Source organism: Giraffa tippelskirchi, chromosome 3 (assembly GCF_054371585.1).
Source record: "Giraffa tippelskirchi isolate mGirTip1 chromosome 3, T2T-mGirTip1v1.2.pri, whole genome shotgun sequence".
Taxonomy (NCBI): domain Eukaryota; kingdom Metazoa; phylum Chordata; class Mammalia; order Artiodactyla; family Giraffidae; genus Giraffa; species Giraffa tippelskirchi.
In genome coordinates this window covers 54,408,469-54,430,751 of record NC_137277.1, presented here as the reverse complement: position 1 = coordinate 54,430,751, position 22,283 = coordinate 54,408,469, and the positions used below count along the sequence as shown (strand labels likewise).

At 50.1% G+C, this 22,283-nt stretch overlaps 1 protein-coding gene across 15 annotated transcripts in view; it reads left to right on the top strand.

Moving 5' to 3' along the window:
• MSI2 (musashi RNA binding protein 2) overlaps positions 1 to 22,283 on the top strand; it is a 403,404-nt gene that overhangs the window by 303,822 nt on the left and 77,299 nt on the right. For all 15 annotated transcript variants that reach the window (XM_081585317.1, XM_081585313.1, XM_081585312.1 and 12 more), the window contains one exon: positions 21,823 to 21,905. In XM_081585317.1, the coding sequence (XP_081441443.1) occupies positions 21,823 to 21,905 (83 nt within the window). The remainder of the gene's footprint in view (positions 1 to 21,822; positions 21,906 to 22,283) is intronic.

Sequence of the window (22,283 nt, the reverse complement as noted above, 5' to 3'; positions counted from 1 at the left end):
CAGCTTCTTTCTCCATCACGATTTGGTTATGTTCCTTTACAAGCCAATGAAATAAAATAAGCGGGTCCATTATTCCTACTGGCTGGCAGAGAGCCAGGAATGAAGAACCGGAAGGCAAGGTTCTCATGAACCACAGTACAGGTTGTTGAGTAGGACTGTCCTTCAGAGGGATGGGGTATGGGGAAGGGGTGGTTCTGGGCTACTGCCCAGAGGGGCCAGCCCATGGGCCAGGCCCCTGACTCCACATGAAGAACGTACCAGGTCCCCTCCCCAGGGCTCATCCCCCGCCTGTCCTGGAAGGTTGCCACCTTGGAAGGAAAGGCTGGTTGCATCAAGCAGGGCTCGTTGTTCTAGGTGCAGCTGCGCGAGATGACAGTGGGTGGAGCACAGTTGTCTGTCTGATTGTGGGTCTGTCCCAGCGCCGGCCTTCTGTCTTCTACCAAGTACCTCGGAGCTTCTGGCTCACAGTCTCCGATAAGTAGGGCAGACAGCTCTCCCAGCCTTCAGAGACCAAAGTGCTGCCTTTTGTTGTAGAAGGGAGTCCCAGCGAGAGTAGAGTGCTGTCCTGGCCGCCTGGTGGCTGGTGCCCCCGCCCCCTCTCCAGGCAGCTCATTCGTGGGAGACAGTGAACCGGAGATTGATCCAGGGCTTTGTCTGGCTTGTGGTTTCTGCGGCACCACTTACCCTGAGATGCTGAAATGTCTTGTTTTGCTGGTGGAAGCGGCAGAAGCAGACTTGACTTGACCGGTGTGGTGGGTCAGCGGGAGCAAAGAGTGTGCTCCAGCTTCAGCCTTCATTCACTGTTCAGCCCTTCCCAATGCACCTGCCTGGAGAAATGGACACTTTTACCCAAGCGTTTGCAACTGGGCTTTTCCAGAGAAGCAAGATGGCCAGTTCCAGGGATTCTGGAATTGACTTCCTTCCTCCTCTCTCTTCTTCTGTTTTCTCACTCCTCTGCACCTCAGACTTGCGGCTAAGCAGACTGTGTGCTCAGGGGCCAGGCTGTGGGTAGAAATTGGAAAAGGAGGCCCCGGTGGACTGTCCTCTCCTTTACTTAAAACTTGGTATGCTCCTGAATGTCTCTTGTCTTGATTTGACCTTGGGGGGGAAAAACTGTATGTACAGAGAGAGACAGGCTGATCTCCTGGAAGGCCATTCTCCAGAGCCATTTGTTCCTATAACAGTCATTTGTTGAGCACCTGCTTTGTGTGGGGTGCTCGTTGAGGGGATGGGGACGTGGTGGTGAGTGAAGCCAGCAGCAGTCCTGGAACACACGCTCTGTGACTAGCTCCATCCTTCACCCACTAGCTTTGGGGGCGGTGGGGTGTGCGTCCCTCCACCTTTGAAGGTGTAAGCTGGATCTTGCTCTCCACTGAATTCTCAAGGCTGGTCTAAGTGTCTTCCGTATGGTAGGTGTCCAGTTAATGTTTGTTGTAGGAATAAGCATTTTCTGCATTTTCTAAGACTCAAAAATGTGTATTACATTTACAATTAGACGATGGCAATCAAAAGTTACAGTGTAAAGAAAGAAAAACGAGTGGAGCTTGGGCAGGGAGAGACTTGGATAGTGGTTTGCAGACTGCTTTAGTTGGCCATAGGCTTTCTCTGAAGCAGTGGGATGATGGAGTTGCTAAGAAAGCATCAAGAGATGTCCAGTGTGGTATCTCAGATCCTGCTGTATCCGCCATGTGGGATATCATGTTCCATTCCAGGCGTCCCATGCTAGGATGGACACTGCCGAGGTGACTGCTCCCAGAGGAGGTCCAGTGGGGACCTGGAAACAGTGTGATGGAGAAATTCAGGAGGAGCCAGAAGAGACCAGACTCAGGAGAAACCAGACGTTAGGTCTCGAGGGAGTCTTGCCTCCGGAAGTAGGATAGTGCTGCTTCCCTGTCAATAAAAGCAGCCCTGTGTGAAGTTACCAAGAGAGAGCTCAATCCTTGGGACAGAGAAGAACTTCAGCAGCACCTCAAGATGCCCGCCTTTCTAAAAACATATTTATTTCTTTATTTGGCTGCGCCAGGTCTTACCTGCAGCACACAGCATTTCCAGTCTTCGTGGGGGCCTGCAAACTCGTGGTTACAGCGTGAGGGATCTGGTTTCCTGACCAGGGATCAAACCCAGGCCCCCTACCTTGGGAGCACTGAGTCTTAGCCACTGAACCACCAGGGAAGTCCCCAGATGCTCAGCTCTTAAATAGGCCATCTGTATGAACTAGTGAGGGGCAGTTTGCCTTTTCCGAGAAGCAGTCAAACAGAGAACTGATGGGGTGAGATGGGGGCGGGGACCCGTGTGCTCTGTGGTCACTCTGCAAACCTCAGGTGGATCGTGCTTTACAAAACAGCCAAGACCCTCTCCTTTCCAGACCCATATAATATTTCAGGAGGATTTTTGACAAAATGGTGTCTTGAAGTTCCAGTCTCTGGTTTAGGGGCCAGCTGTTTACAAGCTTGTGCTAGACAAGCAAGGGAAAGGATGAAACAAAAGGCAAACTAAAAACAACCCGAGTCCCCTGAGACAGTACGCGGAGCCCCTGCCTGCTAAAGATGGTTCAGAAATAAAGAAAAGGTCTTTCTTGGAGTCATGATGTAAGCCCAAAGGGAAAGCAGGTTTTTATTTATGAAAAAGGAGTTCTAATATATATAGCAATCACGTGGGAGAAAATGACTAATGAGTGTTTTTCTGCATCCTCTGACTCTAGCCCCTTCCTCGCCAGGTACCCTTTGCTTCTGTTGACAGCAGGTCGCTGGGTGCTCCGGAGGCGCTGTGGAGGATAACATCTCTTTCCTGCCCTCCTCCCCCATGGCCGACAAAGCTTTGGGAAAATAGCCAAGTGTTCAGCAAAGGAAGGCCTGGCTTTCCTTGCTTCCCCCTCCTGCCCTCGTTGAGAAATCCCATTATCTCGGAGAAGGATTGTGAAGCTTCGGTCTCCTCTGCAGCCAATCTGTGGGCTCGTCTTCCCTCTCTGCCACTACCTTGGTCCCCTGTCTGTCTGCATGGGAAGACAAATACCGATATATTAAGGCTTTAAGAATCTAAAAGTCTGAGTTGATTCTCTGCTGGTTGACAACCCAGGCTCTTGCCCACAATGCCTGACATGATCTAATGGGTTTAGTTTGTGTGAGTGCTTCTGCGATGCACGGGAAAGCACTTAGTTAGGGGACGCGTGAAATGGCATTGTTTGTTCCACCGCAAAGCTGGAGGATCATCTCCGAATGATCCACCCTTTGCCTCGGCCACCCTCGACGAGAGGGCTTTTTGCAGAAGGAGCCGTGGAGACGGTTCCCGCCATGCTGAACTTTCTGCTTGAGAGGTTCCAGGACGCCAGTGTGGGAATCATGCCCTGGTTGTGTTCATTTTGCCAGGAAGCTTGGGGCTAGTCAGGGGCGGAAGGGGTGCCCAGGGGATGGGGAAGAGGGGACGAGAGAGAGGGCGGACTCACGGAGGAAGAGGGGTGACAAATGTTTGCTTGCAGCAAAAACAAGGGTGAAAACAAGAGAGGCTTCTAATGAGAATTGGAGGCATCTTGCTCACTCAGTTCTCAGGGGCCAGCAGTGTGGGCTGGTGTGATTAGTTGCCTTGCTGCTTGGCCCAAGACCAATCCCTCTTTTCAGGATCAAGTTTCATAAGCGTGGAACAATAACAAATCATTATAAACCCTCTGGGGACGGTGGGAGGATGGTGGGAGGGTGTTTTTCCCCTTCTCTTCGGTAAATCCATCTTCTCAGCTCAGGTACATTTTTCCCATTGTAAAGAGAGAGTGGCAGGGGCCAAGGCTATCTCTGAAACTTGGTGTATTGCTAATCTGCTATTAGGCAAAAGTCTTAACACCAGGCTGGGTGCTCAGAGGCCTCATTGTGAGCTTGGGATGGAATTATGCATCATGAATAAAAACCGCTGTCAACATGCATTGGTTTCAAAACATTAGAGCATATGGTATGTGATTATCTGTATTGTCAAGTGCAATAAAGTGAATTTGGATATAATAAAGAATGTAATATTTTAGAAATTTGGTAATAAACTAAGGAAGGGATGACAGCTGAGGTTCTTTAAGGCCCCAGACACAAATAAATTGAAGCTACTGATCTTTGCAGCCAAGCGGCAGAATGGCCCCAACATAGCGCTGTGTGCACTGTGATTTTCACATTGGCGAGAAGCTCCCATGTCTCTCATTCGCCTTCTCTGGAGAACAGAGAGACTCTAGGTCTTTTTTTTTTTAGTCTTTTTTTTAATTGGAGTATAATTGCTTTACAATGTTGTGTTAGTTTCTGCTGTACAACAAGGTGTATATGCTTGCGTGCTAAGTTGCTTCAGTCATGTCCAACTCTGCAACCCCATGGACTGTAGCCCACCAGGCTCCTCTGTCCATGGGATTCTCCAGGCAAGAACACTGGAGTGGGTTGCCATGCCCTCCTCCAGGGGATCTTCCTGACCCAGGGATCGAACCCGCATCTCTTACGTCTGCTGCGTCAGTAGGCGGTTCTTTACCACTAGCACCTACAAGTATGCATACATCCCCTCCCTCCCAGCCCCCTCGCTCACCCCACCACACTGGGTCATCACAGAACACTGAGCTGAGCTCCCTGTGCTGTGCAGCAGCTAGTGGGAGGCTCTGGGTCTTATGTTGATGTTGAGTGGGGGATCCAGCCCTTGTCTGGAAGTGTATGAAGGGTCACTGTGGGCAGAGGAGGGCCCATCTCCCTTCAGGGGCAGCGTTGTGCCGGGTGTTAGGCCAAGCCATCCTGAAGACCCTTCTCCCCCCCGGGGGAGTCAGGCCTAGGCCAGTCTTCGGCCCTCTTTGCCCCCTGTATGGTCAGTAGGAAAGGTGATGCTCAAAGCACAGGGATCCTTGCAACTTCCCCTGGGAGCATTCAGTGCCTGGAGCCTGCCTCCCACAGAGTCAGGTTGTTAAATCGTACAGCAAGTCAGCAGAAGTAAGAAAACTATATCTCCAGAGCAGGGCACGGATGCTTCAGCACCTGGTTGGAACTGGACACCGTGCTGAGCTTCATGTTCATTGTCTTGTTGAAAAGCTCTACATGCTGAAAATATTATCATCCCCATTTTATGGATGAGCAAACTGAGGCCAGAGAGCACACAGCTGATCGGTTGTGGGACTGGGGTTCCAGACCATGTCTGAACCCAAAGGCCAAACTCCTCCCACTCAGCCCACAAATAAGGAGGCTCTTCCCCTTCACAACCTTTTCAACAAACAAGGGTGGGTTCTTTCCGCTTACAACCCACAAATAAGCCATCTCAGAAGGCCTTGCGACAGGAACCTTTAATTTACAAAGTACCTAGGACCTTGAAAGCATGTTCCAGGAAAATGCAACCAGGTGATTTCTCTCCATTCCCACTTGGGCCTGGCAGAGGCCAGTCAGGATTTATTATTATCTTTTTATTTTCCCTTAGCTTTGATATTTGTATCCTGGCTCTGGCCCTGTAGACTCATTTATCATCACCCTAGCCTTGCCCCTATCTTCCTCAGAAGGGCTCTTGCCCCAGCTAAGAAATCTGTTTGCTTTCCCTGACTGCTTTGCTCTATCTGACCTGGGCCTTCAGCTTGACCCTGGCTTCCGACTTCAGGCTTTGCCTTGACCCCCCAGCTTCTGGGAAACCTGGGTGTGGCCTCACCAGCCATCCCTGGCCCTTTGTTCACCCCAGTATGCTGTGGTTCATCCAGTCCTGACCTCCAGCTCTGATCTCACGTGTGGCCCAGCTGGACAGGCTATTTCATTATTAAGCATGAAGAATTGGGAGCACCACCATCGCGCCAGGCTAAAGCTATTTGGGTGGCTGGGAAAAGAGAAGACATTTAGTCCATTTCATGCCTGGTTACCTCTGTAATTCCCAGGACAGGGTGGGCCAGGATTTGAATAAACCCCTCTGGCCTAGGGATCTTGTGACCTGTTTTCCATGGGAGATGACAGCAAAGTGAGTCCAAATTGACTTGCAGGCGCTTGGCTTTGACACCCCAGGGGTAGACCCCACTGGAGCTCATCCCACTGCAGTCCACATTTATTGAGATCTACATTATTTTCAAGTCTCAGCTGGTGGCCCACTTACTCCAAGCAATACTGGGTACAAAACCCTTATATGAAAACTACAGGCTTGTGCAGGCCTGATAACCGGAGTGGGCATTATCTCATTTAATTCTCACTCCAGCCCTGTGAGGTACCCGGCATCCTTATTCTCTTTCTACATATGGAGACCCAGGGTCAAGGAGGTTAATGACTTGTCCCAAAGTGCACAACTAGTAATGCCACACAACTGGGATTCAGACCACATCCTTGGGTTCACGACGTGAACCCTCCCAGTGGTCCATGGAGTCTCACTGCTGTGGCTTAAATGGATGAGTCACTCTGCTCTTCCTCCCCGTCCAAACCCTTCCATGTTGGCCCTTCTGAGTAGGCTGCACTGGATGGCATCAGATCTTGAGATAATTTGTTGTGGACAGAATAGACCCTGATATCTTGCCTCTTGAGCTTCACCCACACACTGGGAGAGTCTGCAGAAGGGCTGAGGATAAACCACAAAGCACTCTCCTGCCCTTGCTGTAAATTCCCAGGGTTGCCCACCAGTAATCACCCCACCCGCTGAAGAGCTGCTGAAACTGGGCTGAATGCCCCTTATGATCTGTGAATGCATTAATCCTACTTTCTGTTAATTAACAATATGATAAAACCGGCATTTCCTAAGTCGCCGCTTAACACATGTTTTAGCAATTACGTACTTGTTGGTTTGGATTCAGAATGCTAATAGAATAAAATTTTAATGATGATATGACACTGAAAAATTTATTGAGAAGAGTTCAGGTATTGCTGCCATTAATGTATAGGGGAAGGTTCTCAGTTTGAGGGGTGAACCCCCCAAATGCCTTCTAAGCAGTCTGTGCACAGAGCCAGGAGGACCCAGGAGATCCTGGAATTGCACGTTCTTGAATCCATATCCCACCTACTGGCCCCTCCTCGGGGGTCGGAAGGGCCCATACTAGCTGGCAGCCACTGAAGGTACCTATTCCCCCCTCATCCTTTGGCTTTATTTAGCAATCTGTGTAACTAACGGATGACTTCAGAGCAGGAATCTTTAAAATTTTTTGTACAGGAAAAAAATTAACACACAAGCCCCCAATGTGTCTTATTTAATTTTCAATGTATACATATAAATACTATGCTAATATATCATGTATATTATAAAACCTATATACATAGGACTATAATAGGATGGGGTACATTTGAAATAAGCCATATTTAGCATTAATAATTAAAATAATTTTGGTTAGAGCAATGAGATTGAATATGCTTTTTAAAAAATTCTTGATTTAATAACACTTTGTGATTCAGCTCTAAAGGTTGGATTCTGAGTTTAGCTTATTATTTTGGTACTTGGCTTGAATGCCTGTCATAACTGAAAAATACACCTCGAGTGAGATACACTGATCTCAGTGGAAGAAGCACATTTGCTGTGCTGACTAAATCATGATACTAATTTTTCAATCCCATCCTCCAATTATGCAAAGGATTTTGTTGAAATTCAGCTTGTAAATTTCCATCTTCCCTGATGTCAATCAGGTTTTCATGCAGACTAATCAAGTGTTGCATTTTTATATTTTTAACAAATGGGATCAAAATCCACTGGAATGTTCCTTTTTTTTTTTTTTAAGAGTCTTACAGTTCTGTTTCTGAGTTTTAACAGTCTGTGGATACAAGAGCTTTTGTATATAACACAGTCATATCATTTTTAGCAACAAAATTGCAGAACAACAAAAATATTTTCCAAGCACTTGTTTTCCAAGGGCTTTCTGTAAAGCACAAGTTTGTGTTGAAAAGTGGGGTCTTTCTCACTCAGCTGCTGCTGTCCCATCTGGTCAGATGGTTGTGAAGTGGCTGGTGAGGCTTCTTGCTTCATGGCAGAGAAGGGTCAGCTTACAATTTTCTGGTAGCGATATGAGCCTGTGTTGTTGCATTATCTCCAGTCCGGGTTTTCTTTGCCCATTTTGCAAGGGTTCCTTTACTTAAAGCCAGATCACATCGTCTGTACATCCTGGTCACACCTGAACAGCACTGGGTACCAGCTGTGCTGGCAGCAGGTGCATCAGTAAGATGCCACCCTGACCTCATCCCCATTGGAGCATTTCCTTTTTCCCTCCAGGGGTTTATGAAATACCGTCCAAGACAGTGTCTCTCTGATGGCTGGATATATGAGGGCATTAGGTCCGTTCACTCCATATGTTAAATATTAGTGAAGTTAAAATTATTTGGGGGGCTTCCCTGATGGCTCAGACGGTGAAGAATCTGCCTGCAATGAGGGAGACCTTGGTTTGATCCCTGGATTGGGGAGATTGCCCTGGAGATAGGAATGGCAACCCATTCTAGTATTCTTGCCTGGAGAATCCCATGGACAGAGGAGCCTGGCAGGCTACAGTCCTTGGGGTTGCAAAGAGTCAGACTTGACTGAGCGACTTTTACTTTCAAAATTATTTTTAGATGAAAAATAAAAATCAGGCATTAGGCTTTTTTCCTTTTCCCAGTGTTTGTTTTTGTGTGTGTAGTAATTATAGCTACTGTTTATTTATTTCCTTATTTCTGGCCACACTATGCAGCATGTGGGGATCTTAGCTCCGTGACCAGGCATCGAACCTGCACACCCTGAATTGGGAGCCCAGAGTCTTAACCACTGGACCACCAGGGAAGTCCCTTCCCAATGTTTCTTAAACTTAACTGTATACCTGAATCACCTGGAGAGATCTTAAAACATAGAGATGCTGAGGTGTTCCCTCAGACCTAACTCAATTCTGAAAATGGAGCCTGGGCACCAGTATTTTTAAAATTTTTCCAAAGTGATTCTGATGTAAGAATCAACAGTTGAGAATCAGTGTTCTAGATCAGTGCTTCTTTAATTTGCATAAAAATCACCCAGGGGATTTGTTGCAGTGCAGATTCGGATTCAGGGGGCCAGGGTGGGGCCCAGGACTCTGCATTGCCAGCAGGTTCCCAGGTGCCTGTGCTACTGCTGGTGGGTGGGGTGCCCTGAGTAGCCCGTCTCTAGGTCTCTAGCCCCGGGCCGGCCCCTGCCCTGCCTCTCCCCTCTCCCGGCTCCGTCCTCCCACCTGAGGAGCCGTCCCCTGCTCTCTCCTGGCAGAGCTGCCAGCCCCGCCCCCCCCCCCCCCCGCCCTCCCCAGGCTGCCTGGGCCGCTGGTCTTCGCTTCGGAGAGATCTGGCCTCCAGATGTTAAGGAGAGTTCCTTCACAGCCAGGAAAGGAAAAGAGCCCAGCCCCCGGCCCACGATGGGTGAGCGTGGGCAGCCACCCACCGCCACTCCAGGCAGGCTTATAGTCAGCCTAGGGAGTCCTGGTGACATGGGCTGAGATGCCCCCTCTGCGGGGGGCACGGAGCTGGTGGCCGGCCCGGCGGACATCCAGCTGGGGCTCCGTCAGTTGGGACTGTTCTGAAACCACGCCTCATCGTAAAAGTCCTGTAATTTGTGGTGGCGCTGAGAACCTGCTTCCAAGTAGTGGTTTTCTGATGGCGCTCTGGAACTTTCTCTGGGGCCAGTAGCCATTCCTCAAGAACATGCTGGAGGGAAGTGGTGGCATCGTGCGGTGGCGGGGCTTCTCCTGGGGGTCCTCTCGCCATCCTGGGGTGAAGGGGGTCCAGGCTGCCTCTGCTCCGTCCTCGGAGCACAGGTTTTGTGGTTCCCATCCGCAACCCCTCCCTGCTTTGTTTCCATCCGCTTCCTGTTCCCACCTTGATACCAGGGCGCCTGCTCTGAAACAGCCAGCAGGCTGGCTCCTGGCCCTGGAGCGAACACAGCAGCGGTCGGGGTGAACCTCTGCTCAGTCTCCTCAGGGCCTCCCATTCAGAGATCAGCCCCTTTTTTTTAAGCCTGACGTGATGTAGGGTCTTTTTAGGTAACGAGTTTGCCCAGGAATTTGACCAGGTGACTTGTTTACCTCTCCATCTCGAATCCTGTTCCCCCCATGATGGAAGAGCCCTGTGAACATCTCTTTGACACATATCAAGTGAATTTCAATAAGTGAGGTTCACAGCAAAGGGCAAACGTGAGCATGTGAAGATAGAGGTTGTGGTGGGGGAGAAGCCGTAAGAAGTCTCTTGCTTGTGGGAGAGGGTAGCTGACCCCTCACAGGTGTTTTCAAGCAAGGCTCCAGGCTGGCAAGATCAGTTTTTTTAAAATTTCTGTCTCACAGGGGAGGATCCTGAGGGTCAGAGTAGCACAGCCAGTCGTTGCTGGCGTCAGGATTCGAGCCCAGATCTTCCTGGCTCCAGAGACTACGAAGCCTGTCTCCACCCCACCTCGGGAGGGACTTAAGGCGGACTGACACCCACTCTGAGCTTCCAGGTTGCTCCCTGTGTGGGTGGGGCTGAGGGTGGGAGTCAGACAAGCTGACAGAATAGAAACCCACTCTTCGGGGGGAGAACCTAGGGGTTCCTACCCAGATGACTGCCTCGGTAGGGAAGAGCGCCATCTCCCCTGAGCTCAGAAAGCCCCAGGGTTTAGAAGCCTTGAAGGACGAGCTGCGGCCAGTGGAGCCCGCCAAAGCCCCCCAGCCCCCAGGCGCTGTGGTTTCCAGAGCACCCCCCCAGGCATCCACGTGCCCTGCCCCATGCGCATGACCTCAGCCCCGCTGCCCACACTGGGCACACGCTGCCACCCCAGCACCTTCTGCCAGGGTCCCGATCCGAGCCAGTTGTCTAGCGATTTAATTTGGTGAATTCACCACTGTGTCCCAGAGTTTATATTGGCACTTAACAGCAGTAATATGTGTCTCTCTCGCCAAGAACTGACTATTTTCCCGACCAAGATGGAACACCACACACAAAAAATAGGTTTGTGAACTAATCTGCTGCTCTGACAAGTGTCATTCACAGAATCACTGCCGTGGAGCGCGCTCGGAATGAAATGAGGTTGGGGTTGTCTGGCCCGGATCACAGGTGCTTTTTCCCCCTCGCTTAACAAGAGTCTGGGATGAGTCGCCCTTTCTCTGCAGCCGCAGGCACTTTCAAATCATGCCATCAGTATTCACGGCAGATTTCTCTCTCAGAAAAAGGGTTTGGGGGTGCTTGGCGGTCTCTCTCTCTTTCGCTCCACCTCACCTGCCTCTGAATCTCTCTCCCTCCCTCCCTTTTTTCCTTTCCTTCTCCTTTTCTTTTCTTTTTAACTTCCCTCCCTCCCTTCCTGGGTGATTCTTTCCAGGCACACCCTCACCCTCATTGTAAAGCTATCTATAAACTCATATAACTTCACAGATTCAAGGAGGGGCCCCTCATCAGTAAAAAATATATATATATATGTGTGTGTGTGTGTGTGTGTGTCTGTGTATATCTCCCATCGCCTGAATGCCTGTTTGGAATTCTAAAGTAGAGCTTAATTGCCTTCCCGTAAGGATTTTATTTGAGTAAACCACCAAGACCCCTGGGGATGGAAACAAGATCAGTCGTTTACACTTTAGTGTGAAGCAGCTTCCACTCCTTTCCTGAGTCTGGGGGAGAGAAGCTCTGTTTTTGTCAGGATCCACCCCTCCCCACCTTGGAGGAGGGCTGCCCTGGGGCTTCAAGGTCTAGCTGTCCACGAAAGAGACACTAGAGCCTTTCTAGAACGGCTGTCCGTCTCTGCATGTGAGAGGAGAGCCTGGAGATTCTCTTTCCTCATACAAAGTTCTTTTCTACCAAACAGGCTCCACTTGGCTCATCCTGAATGGGGAAGCATAAAGCAGAGTCAGACTTGGGGGAGCATCAGAATCCCCAGTTGAAATGCAGATTCCTGGGCAACACCGACAGCGCCCCCATTAGGAGGCAGACAGAGCCAGGGGGTCTGCATTTTTAACAAGCCCCTCACCCATCAGGAGACCACGAGGACCACACTGAGAAACACTGGTTTAGGAGCACACTTCACTTTCACCCCCAACTTGGTTTATGGTCTCAGGACCTCCGTAGATGGTCCTGAGCTTATGGTGGCCAAATGAAAAGCTTCCTTATAACCGAAGCCGCAATGAAATGCTTGCTGGTTCACGGTCGGCATCAGACCTTTAGAAGGTTGATGCTCACATTTCAAGGTCAGGTGTTGGCTAGAGCATCCTCAGACAGAAAGGAAAAGAAGAGCACCTTTCCAGTTGAGAAATTGGCTGCCCTCTGGCAAGTGCCACCCACATTGCTTGATATTAATTTAAGGCGTCCAGTCTCGAGCAGCTCCTCGGCACTAGTTTGGAGGGAGAGTGTCGTTTCTGTCACACTGTCCCCCCCACACCTGAGATCGCTCCCCGCTCCGCCCCCACTCCCCCCGGCCCCCGGAGGCGCAGGTGTGCGAGCTGGCTCGCCAAGCCCCTTCCCCTCCTGATGCAGCCTGTGCGGGGATACAGAGACGCCTGTCGATTCGCACCGATCCCGGCTCTGCGTGTGCGCCAGCCACTTGTAATTCCCCACAGCCCCAGCCAGCTCTGCACGGCAGCAAGAAATATGACCAGGCAAGTTGAGAAAATAAATTAAACTAAGTGTCAACTTTTCTTGTTTCTCTCCTCACTATTAAGAGATGAAATGGGGCTCGTTTATCAAGCAGGGGGAGAAATTAATTGACACGGCTTTAATATCATGATGTCTGGCGTGTCTGGTCACATTCCTTCATTTTTTGGAAAGGCATTTTATTATCGTTTACAGCAACCAGCTGCCAAACTACTGGTGTAAACGAGGCAGCAGGTGCATGAGTGATGCCCCTGCGAAAGGACTGCAGTGCCAGCCTGAAAGGGGCACAGCAGGGAGGAAAGGCCAGGTCAGAAAGGAGCCCCCGCCCCTTGACCCAGAGAGGCAGCCTGTTGGCCCCTGGGCAGGGAGGAGAGTAGGGATGTCTGCAGACCGTCCGATCTATCATAGGTCCCTTTGCCGGCCACCGAGGAGGGTGGTCGCAGGCCTCTGCCTCTGATGACCTCCTGGGCCTCACACCTTTGTTCTGACCAGCCATGAGGCCAAGTCCTGCGTCCATCACGAGTCAGCATGCCTGCCCCCTGTTCTTGGTTCTTAACAAGGCCAGGGACGTAGCGCTTCTCTGTTCATCCCTCCAGGGTGTCTGACTCTAAATTAGAGAGCCAGTTTGCTGCAAGAGGTGTCCGCTAGCATCCTCTTTGATGATGCAGTCCCATTTCCAGCAGCTCTGTGGTTGGGGTCTGGAAATGTTCAGAGGAGTCCCTACCCTGTGCTCATCCTTGGCCAAGCAAGCTTAGGTGATGCTCTAGTTTTCTTGATAAAATTTATCTTCGGGTGTCACCCTTAAAACTCTCGCGTCCCCTACACTGTCTGTATGTAAAGGGCGCATCTACACCAGAGAGTGGATGTTCAGCTGGCCCGGACAGCACTGCTGTCTCTCCCGCACTCTCCTGCTGGGTCGTGAGGCTGAGGGACTCTTGCCTGGTTTATAGAGGGTCTCGCCGAGCAACGTGGGTGGGGCTCCAGAGCCAGGTGGGACGCATCGAGGATCCAGCAGATACTGGTTTTGGGGTAATCCACCTTCTTGTGAAGAAAGGAGGCTGGGGTGGAATGAACATAGGCCTCCCTACCCCTGCTGTCTGAGCCTCAGTGCTTGAGTCTGTAAAGTGGGGACGACCGTTCCTAGTCTACCAGGTGGAGGGGGTTGGTGAAGACTGAATTAAAGAAAGCTGCTCAATAAATGTAGTAAGCTTTCTCTTTTTATAATTCTTACTAGAATGTGGACTGGTAATAAATAACCACATTTAGGATACCAGACAGTAGATATGATCAAAGGAATTCCCATCCCTGGTTTGATGAGAAACAACCTGCTTATTTGCCTGAAATCCACAAAAGTGTTTGAGTGTGAGAGCAGACAGGCTTCCCAGGGGGCGCTAGTGGTCAAGAACCCACCTGCCAATGCAGGAGACAAGAGACGCGGGTTCCATCCCCGGGTCGGGAAGATCCCCTGGAGGAGGGCACGGCAACCCACCCCAGTGTTCTTGCCTGGAGAATCGCGTGGACAGAGGAGCCTGGTGGGCCTCAGCCCATAGGGTCGCACAGGGTCAGACACAACTGAGACAACTTAGCACGCACACACGTGGGAGCATCACACCCAGGACACTGCCCCTCTTGCCTGGTACCTGACGTCTGAAGGTGCTCAGGAAAGTAATGGCAGCTCAGACTGGGCTTCACTGATGTCCAGGTAACAAGTAGCAAGCATCCCAAAGTGGCAGGCAGTCATCGGAGATGTGTCCTTTCTTTTGGAAAGGCAGCTTTTGTTTTTCTTCAAATAGATCAGTCTTCTGAGTTACGTTTCTTTAGGACAAACTCACGGGCATGTGAAGCCACCAAGTCCCACCAGGTAAGGGGCCTTCAGAGCCTAGCCAAAGCTCCAGGAAAACCTTTCCAAGCAGATGAATCCCATTTGCCAGACATGCTGTAGCCCAGAGACATGGCCCAGAAATGGTCTGAGTTGGGGGCAGGGTGGGCAGTCCCAGGTGAAGTGTCACCAGCGGACACGCAGCTACCTTGCTGAAGCCCGCAGACCACCAGGGTTCATGCCCCAGGCCTCAGCTTCTCGAGACCGTGAGGCCTCCAGTCCATCTTGGAATGCTCGCTGATCCAGAGAAGGCCCGGGTCACCAGACCAGCAGGGTGGAGTCGCGAAAGGAAACAAGCACGACTCCTGGTCACTTCCTGCTCTGGCTTTGGGGCCGCGTGCCAGCATGGAGGAGGCATGTAACTCTGCCGAGCAGTTGAGCAAGATGACGATGGAGGAGGCTGCCTTGCCCCTCGCAGGGTTGCCTTGGGGACCAGGGAGGGTGATACAGGAGAAGTCTTTTGAAACCATAAAGTGCTCCCCACGCCTGGACCCAAGGGATTTGTATTTATCCTGGAAGCAGCCTACGGCTGCTGCTGCTTCCCACCAACACTGGGTTATTAGCCAGAGAGGGAGGTTGCGTGGGTTATAAATACACTTGCGTACGCGTACCTTAAATTCCTCATGGGATACCCAGAATAAATTTGACAGTCTGGGGTTTTTTTTCTCTCTCATTTTTTTCCCCATTAACCAAGTGTGTTAACTCCTGACTTGCATTGATTTTCACTGAAGATGCATTGGACACTGCGTGATTGCCTATTAGTGTTCATTGACCTATCTGAGAGAAGAAAATTATTTTTGAGACTAGGAGGAGGCCGTCCCCATCTTTCCCTCCCTGACCTAAAAAAGAATTCTCTGCAAGTTGGCTGTTGGCTGTTCCTCAGTGACTGCGTTTGGAACAGGTCATTTTAATCGCGAGGTATCTTGTTCTCTTAGGTACCTTGTTCTCAGAGCTCTTCTGTGTGTGTGTTCCTGTGTTTACAGCTTTGCATTATTCAGGTGAATATTCAGTTTTGTTCATTTGAATAAAAGAGGGGAAAAAAGGTTTGACTGTTAAATGCTTATCTCTTAAATAGAGCTTCCTTGTTAGTTTCCAATAATAGCTTCATTCAAGAGAATGCTGTAGAATTGCCTTTTTAAATGCTCACTGCTACCCTATATATGTCCGTTTTTAAATCCCTTTTTGTTTGGGATTCACCTTCCCACCACCTTGTTTGTCCCAGTTTTGCTGACTCCTGGCGTCGCTCAGAAGTGCGGGTAGGGTTAACCTGGGGACTTGGAGAGAGGCAGGCAGGTATCATTTTGCTGATGACGAGGGAGAGGGTTTCTTTGGGGAGCTATCCTGTTTTCCCCAGATTTTGGCCCTGAAACACTCTCCTTTCCCCCACTCGTTATCTGTCCCCTAGGGATGGTGGCTCACAACTTTAAATGCCTCAGAAGGGGACTTCTCTGGTGGTCCAGTGGCTAAGATGCCATGCATCCAGTGCAGGAGGCCTGGGTTCGATCCCTGGTCAGGGAACCGGATCCCATATGCTGCAGCTAGGGGTTTGCATGCCCCAACTAAAACTCCCGTCTTCCACACTGAAGATCAGAGATCCCATGTACCGCAACTAAGACCTGGCGCAGCCAAATTAATTAATTTTTGGAATGTTTTCTGGCTCTGGCATGGCACCTTCTTAGGACCAAGAGAGACTATACCCTGAGCAGGGGCGTTCTCAGGGCTACCCCAAAGGGCCCTGCTGGTGTATGAGCCCTCAGACTCCATGCATCAAAGTCCTTGCCTTGGCAGGGACCAGAGCAGGACCCCCCATGCACGCCTGCCCAGTTCTGCTTCCTCTCTGTGAAGCCAGAGAGGTGAAGGCACTCTACTGGGTCACACAGCTCACTACCTGGCCCTTGCTTTTGAGCAAGGATAATTGCATGTTTTTTCACCTGGCTGCTATGCATCTGATGGACCTTCATGAGACTCCATTTCTGATTCTGTAAGACTCTTTTGGGAAAAAATGAGAGGGAAATAATCAGTCCTTCCCATCCTTTTTTTTTCTCTTATGTTAAAAAAATTTATTTATAAAAAATACGGTGGGATAGGTTTATGCTGAGAAATGCAGCAATAAATACAGTGGAAGAAAACAGAACAATTCTACATCGATACATTGGCACAAACAGGAAGAGCAAAGGCACCCCCAGGCTTTGATGTCTGCAGGCCAGTTTTGTACGTGCTCCTTTTGAAACACCACTCCCAAAAGGTCTCGTCAGCTTAGGTAAGAATAAGTACATATATAATCACAAATGAACACTGGTCAGGACTCGATTTAAAAATTAGCAAACAATACTGTGGAAACATTGATACATAAATTTCTAAAATGCTGCATCTTAAATTTAGTTGGCAAAAACCACGTTTAGCTGTAAGCGTGTTTAGTCTTCCATGTAGAAATGAGATACTAAACTGTAAAAAAAAAAATAGCTTCCTATTGTTTGAAAATACCAGTTTAAGCAGAGGACTGTAAAAATGCATAGATTTTTAATGAAAGAATTGACGGCACAAGAGCACTCCTCAGCCTCCTGGGTCTCATGTAGAATCTGTACATTCGGCAGATTGTTCAAAAGACTGCGATGCCCTGAAAACATTATGCTAAGTGAAATAAACGAGACACAAAAGGACAAATAGTGCATGATTCCAAGTACATGAAGTACCTAGAGTAGGCGAATTCATAGAGAATAAATGTTGCTGGGAGCTGAGGGAGGGAGGAAGGGAGAGGCATTGCTTACAGGGTACAGAGTTCTGCGCTGGGATGGGGAAGAGTTCTGGAGATGATAGTTCTGGAGAGTGGTGATGGTTGTGCAGCATCACAAGTGAATGAATGTCACCATCCTGTACACTTAAAAATGGCTAAAGCGGTACATTTTATGTTACGTTTATTTTACCCAATAAAAAATTAATTTCAAAAATGGAAAAGGCTTTGATGCCAAAAAAGGATTTTTCCCACCCACTGCTGCATCCCTCCCAAATTTTTGACTTCCTTGTTCTGCCCTTCACACCTCAGTTTAATTTATTTTGTTCCGGAGGGTGCAGTGCTCGCCACTGAGTTGCTAATTCATTGTAAATGAGGATGCGTCTGTAAGATAAAAATGATTATACGTTCAGGAATAACATTTATTGATAATTAAGTGTTTCGTTGCTTCTTTGCTTTCTCCAAGTGGAATAAATAAATATTTTTAGACATAATCAATTTTGTTCTCTCTGTTTGGGCCAAACAGACATGGCTGGTGAAACGATATAGATCTTTAAAATACTGCAAATGAGTCTTGACATCGCTGAATTGTGTTGCATCCAAGGTAACATAGGCTTGAAATCCAGACTCTCTCCTGTGATCAGGAAAATCAGTTTTGTGATACTCAATTCTGAGTCCTTCGGGATTAGGGAAGGGACCAGCGGGGAGCCAGGATCTGAAGTGATGCTGTGCATCTTCCCCTCCCTTCCCCGTGCAGCAGTCTGCATTTTAATTCCTGTCTGCTGGCTCCTCCGCACCTCTTCCTGTCTCTGAGCGGTGACAGGGAGTGGGAAATTGGGGCAACAGTGAGTCTGGAGTAGCGCTGGGCCAGGAGTTCTGATAGTTACTGTGTGGTGGACCAGGCATAAGTGGGGAAAAGCAGGTTCCTTGGCAGGGGACTGAACCCGGCACTTCTAAGTGACTCGACTTACCTGGGCACCAGGTGATGTTAAACCACTCTCCTCTGGCTCCTGGGGGGTGCCCTGGATGGGCACCGACTCATCCTCTTTTCCGGTGGCACAGATGGCTGTGCCTCATTTGTGCACGCTCTCCCGCCTTCCATTCAAAGTGCGTGCCTGGTCTGGCTGGAGCGACCTCGTGCAGTCCGTTTGCATGGGGGCGGCCGGAACCCGCCACCTTGCTGTCTTAGCTCCCAGTGGCTGCCATGAGAAACGGCCACCGACTGAGGGCTTCAAGCAACAGAAGTTCATTCTCTCACGGTTCTGGAGGCTGAAGTCCAAAATCAGGGCGTCAGGAGGACCACGTTTCCTCCGCAGGCTCTAGGGGCCAGCCTTCCCTCTCCCAGCTCCTGGAGGCTCCCGGCCTGCCTTGGCTGGCGGCCTCATCGCTGCAGGTCCTGCGTCCGTCCTCATGGGCCGTCTCCCTCTGAGTCTCTCATCTCCTTCTCCAAGGCACAGAACGCCTGCCATTGGATGGCAGGCCCGCCCTAATGGTGGAGTGAGCTCTTCTAGAGATTCTGAACTTACATTTGGAAAAGGCTTTTTGTCCAGGTGACATCACATTCATAGTTTCCAGGGGGTAGGATGTGGACATACCTTTTGGGGGCCACTGTTCATCCTAATTAGCAGTGGGGTCCTCTCCCTGCCTAAGATCTGGCCCATCCTGGCGCGTTCAGGGTTTGCATGTTGCCTCAGTCTGAGTTCAGGCCAGAGGGGCGGTTTCATAGACAGAGGAGACCCAGAGTGACTCATAGACTAGATGTGAGGGTCGCGAGGAGGGGGAGGTCTGCACAGGGAGGATGTGGGAACCTCTGACCTGTCCCTTGAGAAGAGAAACATGATGCTGCGTTGATGTCCGTGTCCAGCACGGTGCCTATCACAGCGGGGAGCGGGTTTATGCCCGAGGAGGGCCCGAGTCAGTCTCGAGGGAAGGCCATAAGACAGGTTAGCCGGCCACTGAGACCCTGGAGGAGCAGAAATGGCTCGTTCCGTCATGCTTAGCCACCCGCCGCTGTGTGTTAGGCCCCTGTGTGTCCTGGGGACCCAGAGTGAGTAAGGCCACTGCCCAGCCATTGTCCTCGAAGCCAGTCTAGAAGGTTCCTGCATCCTCTACCGTGCCACCTCTCCCTCCCTTGAGGACCTTTTGAAGGCACTGCACCTTGGTCCCTTCTTCTAGGATCTGGGTTCTAGAAGCGTGGCCAGGAAGGGGATTAGCCTAAACATTGCCAGTTTCCCTCTGCATGCTGCAGTACCTTCTGCCTGGGTGCGAGTATTGTTGTTCAGTTGCTCAGTTGTATCCGACACTTTGCGACCCCGTGGACTGCAGCACGCCAGTCTCCTCTGTTCTTCACTATCTCCCAGAGTTCTCTCAAATTCATGTCCATTGATTGAGTCGGTGGTGCTATCTAACCATCTTTTTAGGCCCCTTTGAAGGAGGACTTGGGCAGCCAACACAACAAAGAGAAATCATTTGGAGACTTACCTCTGGGTGTGGTCTCCTGCAACCCTGTATGTATCTGTGGGACCAAGGGCCAAAGAGAAGGTTGGTGTTGTAGTGCTCTCAGCGGGGGCCTGGTTTAGAGGGGTGTATGAACCTGGTAAATTGTTTCCTGTTGGGCCTCATTTTAAACAAAATAACATTGTATCCAAAGACCCTGGGAGAAACTTGCCAACTCTGACCCTCTGTGGCAAAGGCTTATACGTGCCCCTCACGACAGGTCTCACGATGGGTCTGACCTCCAGCCTTACGTGTCTGAAGTGGCCTGGGCTGGGCTGCATATAGGGTGGAAACACCGACCCGGTATTTGGTGTTTGGTAATAAATTACATGGGCTCCCCTGGTGGCTCAGACGCTACAGAATCCACCTGCAATGCAGGAGACCTGGGTTCAATCCCTGGGTCAGGAAGATCCCCTGGAGGAGGGCATGGCAACCCACTCCAGTATTTGGGCTTCCCTAGTGGCTCAGATGGTAAAGAACCTGTCTGCAATGCAGGAGACCTGGGTTCGATCCCTGGGTTGGAAAGATCCCCTGGAAAAGGAAATGGCAAGCCACTCCAGTATTCTTGCTTGGAGAATCCCATGGACAGAGGAGTCTGGCAGGCTGCAGTCCATAGAGTCACACAGAGTTGGACACGACTGAAGTGACTTAGCACGCACATAGACTGGGAGGCTTACAAACAACAGAAATTTATTTCTCATAATACTGGAGGCTGCAAGTCCAAGATCAGGGCATCAACATGGTCAGATTTTTGGTGAAGGCCCTCTTCTGGTTTGCAAATGGATGTCTTATTGTGTCCCCCCAGGGAAGAGAGCACAAAGGAAGCAGGCTGTCTCACGTGTTATGTAAGGGCACTAATCCCATTCATGAGGCCTCTACCCTCGTGATCCAAACGTCTCCCAAAGGCCCCACCTCCTAACACCAGCCCATTGGGATAGGATTTCAATATGTGAATTTGGGGGAACACAAACATTGAGTCCACGAAGTTCTCCAGGCAAGAATCCTGGAGTGGGTTGTCATTCCGTTCTCCAGGGGATCTTCCCAACCCAGGTTGAACCTGGGTCTCCTGCATTATAGGCAGATTCTTTACCATCTGAGCCACCATGGACAGAGGAGCCTGGTGAGCTATATATATATAGCCCATGGGGTTGCAAAGAGTCGGACATGACTGAGCAACTAACACTTTCATTTCCACTAAACATTGAGCCCACAGCAGAGGTTTGTGTTGTGATCCGAAGGGGTCCCAGCATGCAGTCTCACCACCTTAGGTTGCAGGTGCAAACCTTGAGGCTCAGGGGGGAGAAGAGGCTTCCCAGGAGGATACATGTATTTGATTCAGAGTCAGGAGTGGAGCCCAGGTCTGCTGCCTCCCCATCAGGGTGTCTGTGCTCCTGCATGTGTCCGCTGCGGCTTTGTTTCATCCAGGGCGGGGTGCCGTCCCATGAGTGGGTCTGTATGTCAAAGCACAGCTTACCCAGTGGGGTCACAGATGGGGCAGCGTGCCGAACCCTGTTGGGGGTAGGAGGAGCAGAAAGCAAGGGCAGGAGGGTGGTGAGAGGCACTCAGGATGCTGAGCAGTGGTCGCCTGCCAAAATTCTTCAGTGCAGCTTGTCTAGCAAAGCCGGTCTCCAGCCGAGTAAATACAGCAGATAGCTGACGGGCTGACAGCAGGCATCAAACAGTCTTAAACTGCACCAAATCCGCAGCGCTTTTGAAGCCACAGTAGAAAAAGGATGCCTGCGCAGAACAGAGGCCTGAGATTTTTAATCGTTTCTTCCAGGCCTCAGGATGTCCTGATGAGGTATTAGAGGAAGTAATTCAGGAAGAAAAGGACAAATAACCGCCTCCGTCTGGAGGTCGACCCGAGGGCTGGCCGCTCCATCGAGGAAAGGGCAAGTGTGGCCCTGTGGTCATCTGCTGTGGTCGTCCCCCACCCGCCTCCCGCAGGAGCCGCGGGCTCTGACCCTTGTAAATAACAGACACGTAAATTTCCTGTTTGCTTCCGGGCAGATGTAAACCACATGTGCCCACCGCATGGGGGTGAAATCATTAACTTTTCCTCACTGTTGGAAGGGTGCGCTGTACAAATTAGAAATCATTTCCTCAAGCTGGAGGGCCCTACCCAGGGATCCATTCCCTGCCCTCCTCCCAGGAGCCTTGGTCACCACTGCAGGACATCAAAGAAAGGGAACTGAACTCAACTTCTCCTCTCTGTCTTTTTTCCCTCCTTTTTCCTTTAGGGTTTGGCTTTGTCACTTTTGAGAATGAAGACGTTGTGGAGAAAGTCTGTGAGATTCATTTCCATGAAATCAACAATAAAATGGTAAGTTGGCGGGAAGGAAATCTAAAAAGGAGGGGATATATATGTATATGTATAACTCATTCATTTTGCTGTACAGCAGAAACTAATATACTGTTGTAAAGCAATTATACCTCAATAAAAATCAATGAAAAAATGGTAAGTTGGCAGGGGTTACATTGAAATGCCCCCCCTTCCCCCATATACATCCCTTGTCCTACAGACCACTGCAGCCTGGTCATGCCAGAAGGTGGGCAGGGTGGGCGCAGGGACCAGACTGAGAGTTCAGTACTGTGAATGGCAGGAGTTGACAAGGCTTTTTTGTAAAGGATCAGATAGGATATATTTTCTGCTCTGCAGGCTGTACAACTGACTGTGCAGCTACAAAATATCCAGACAATA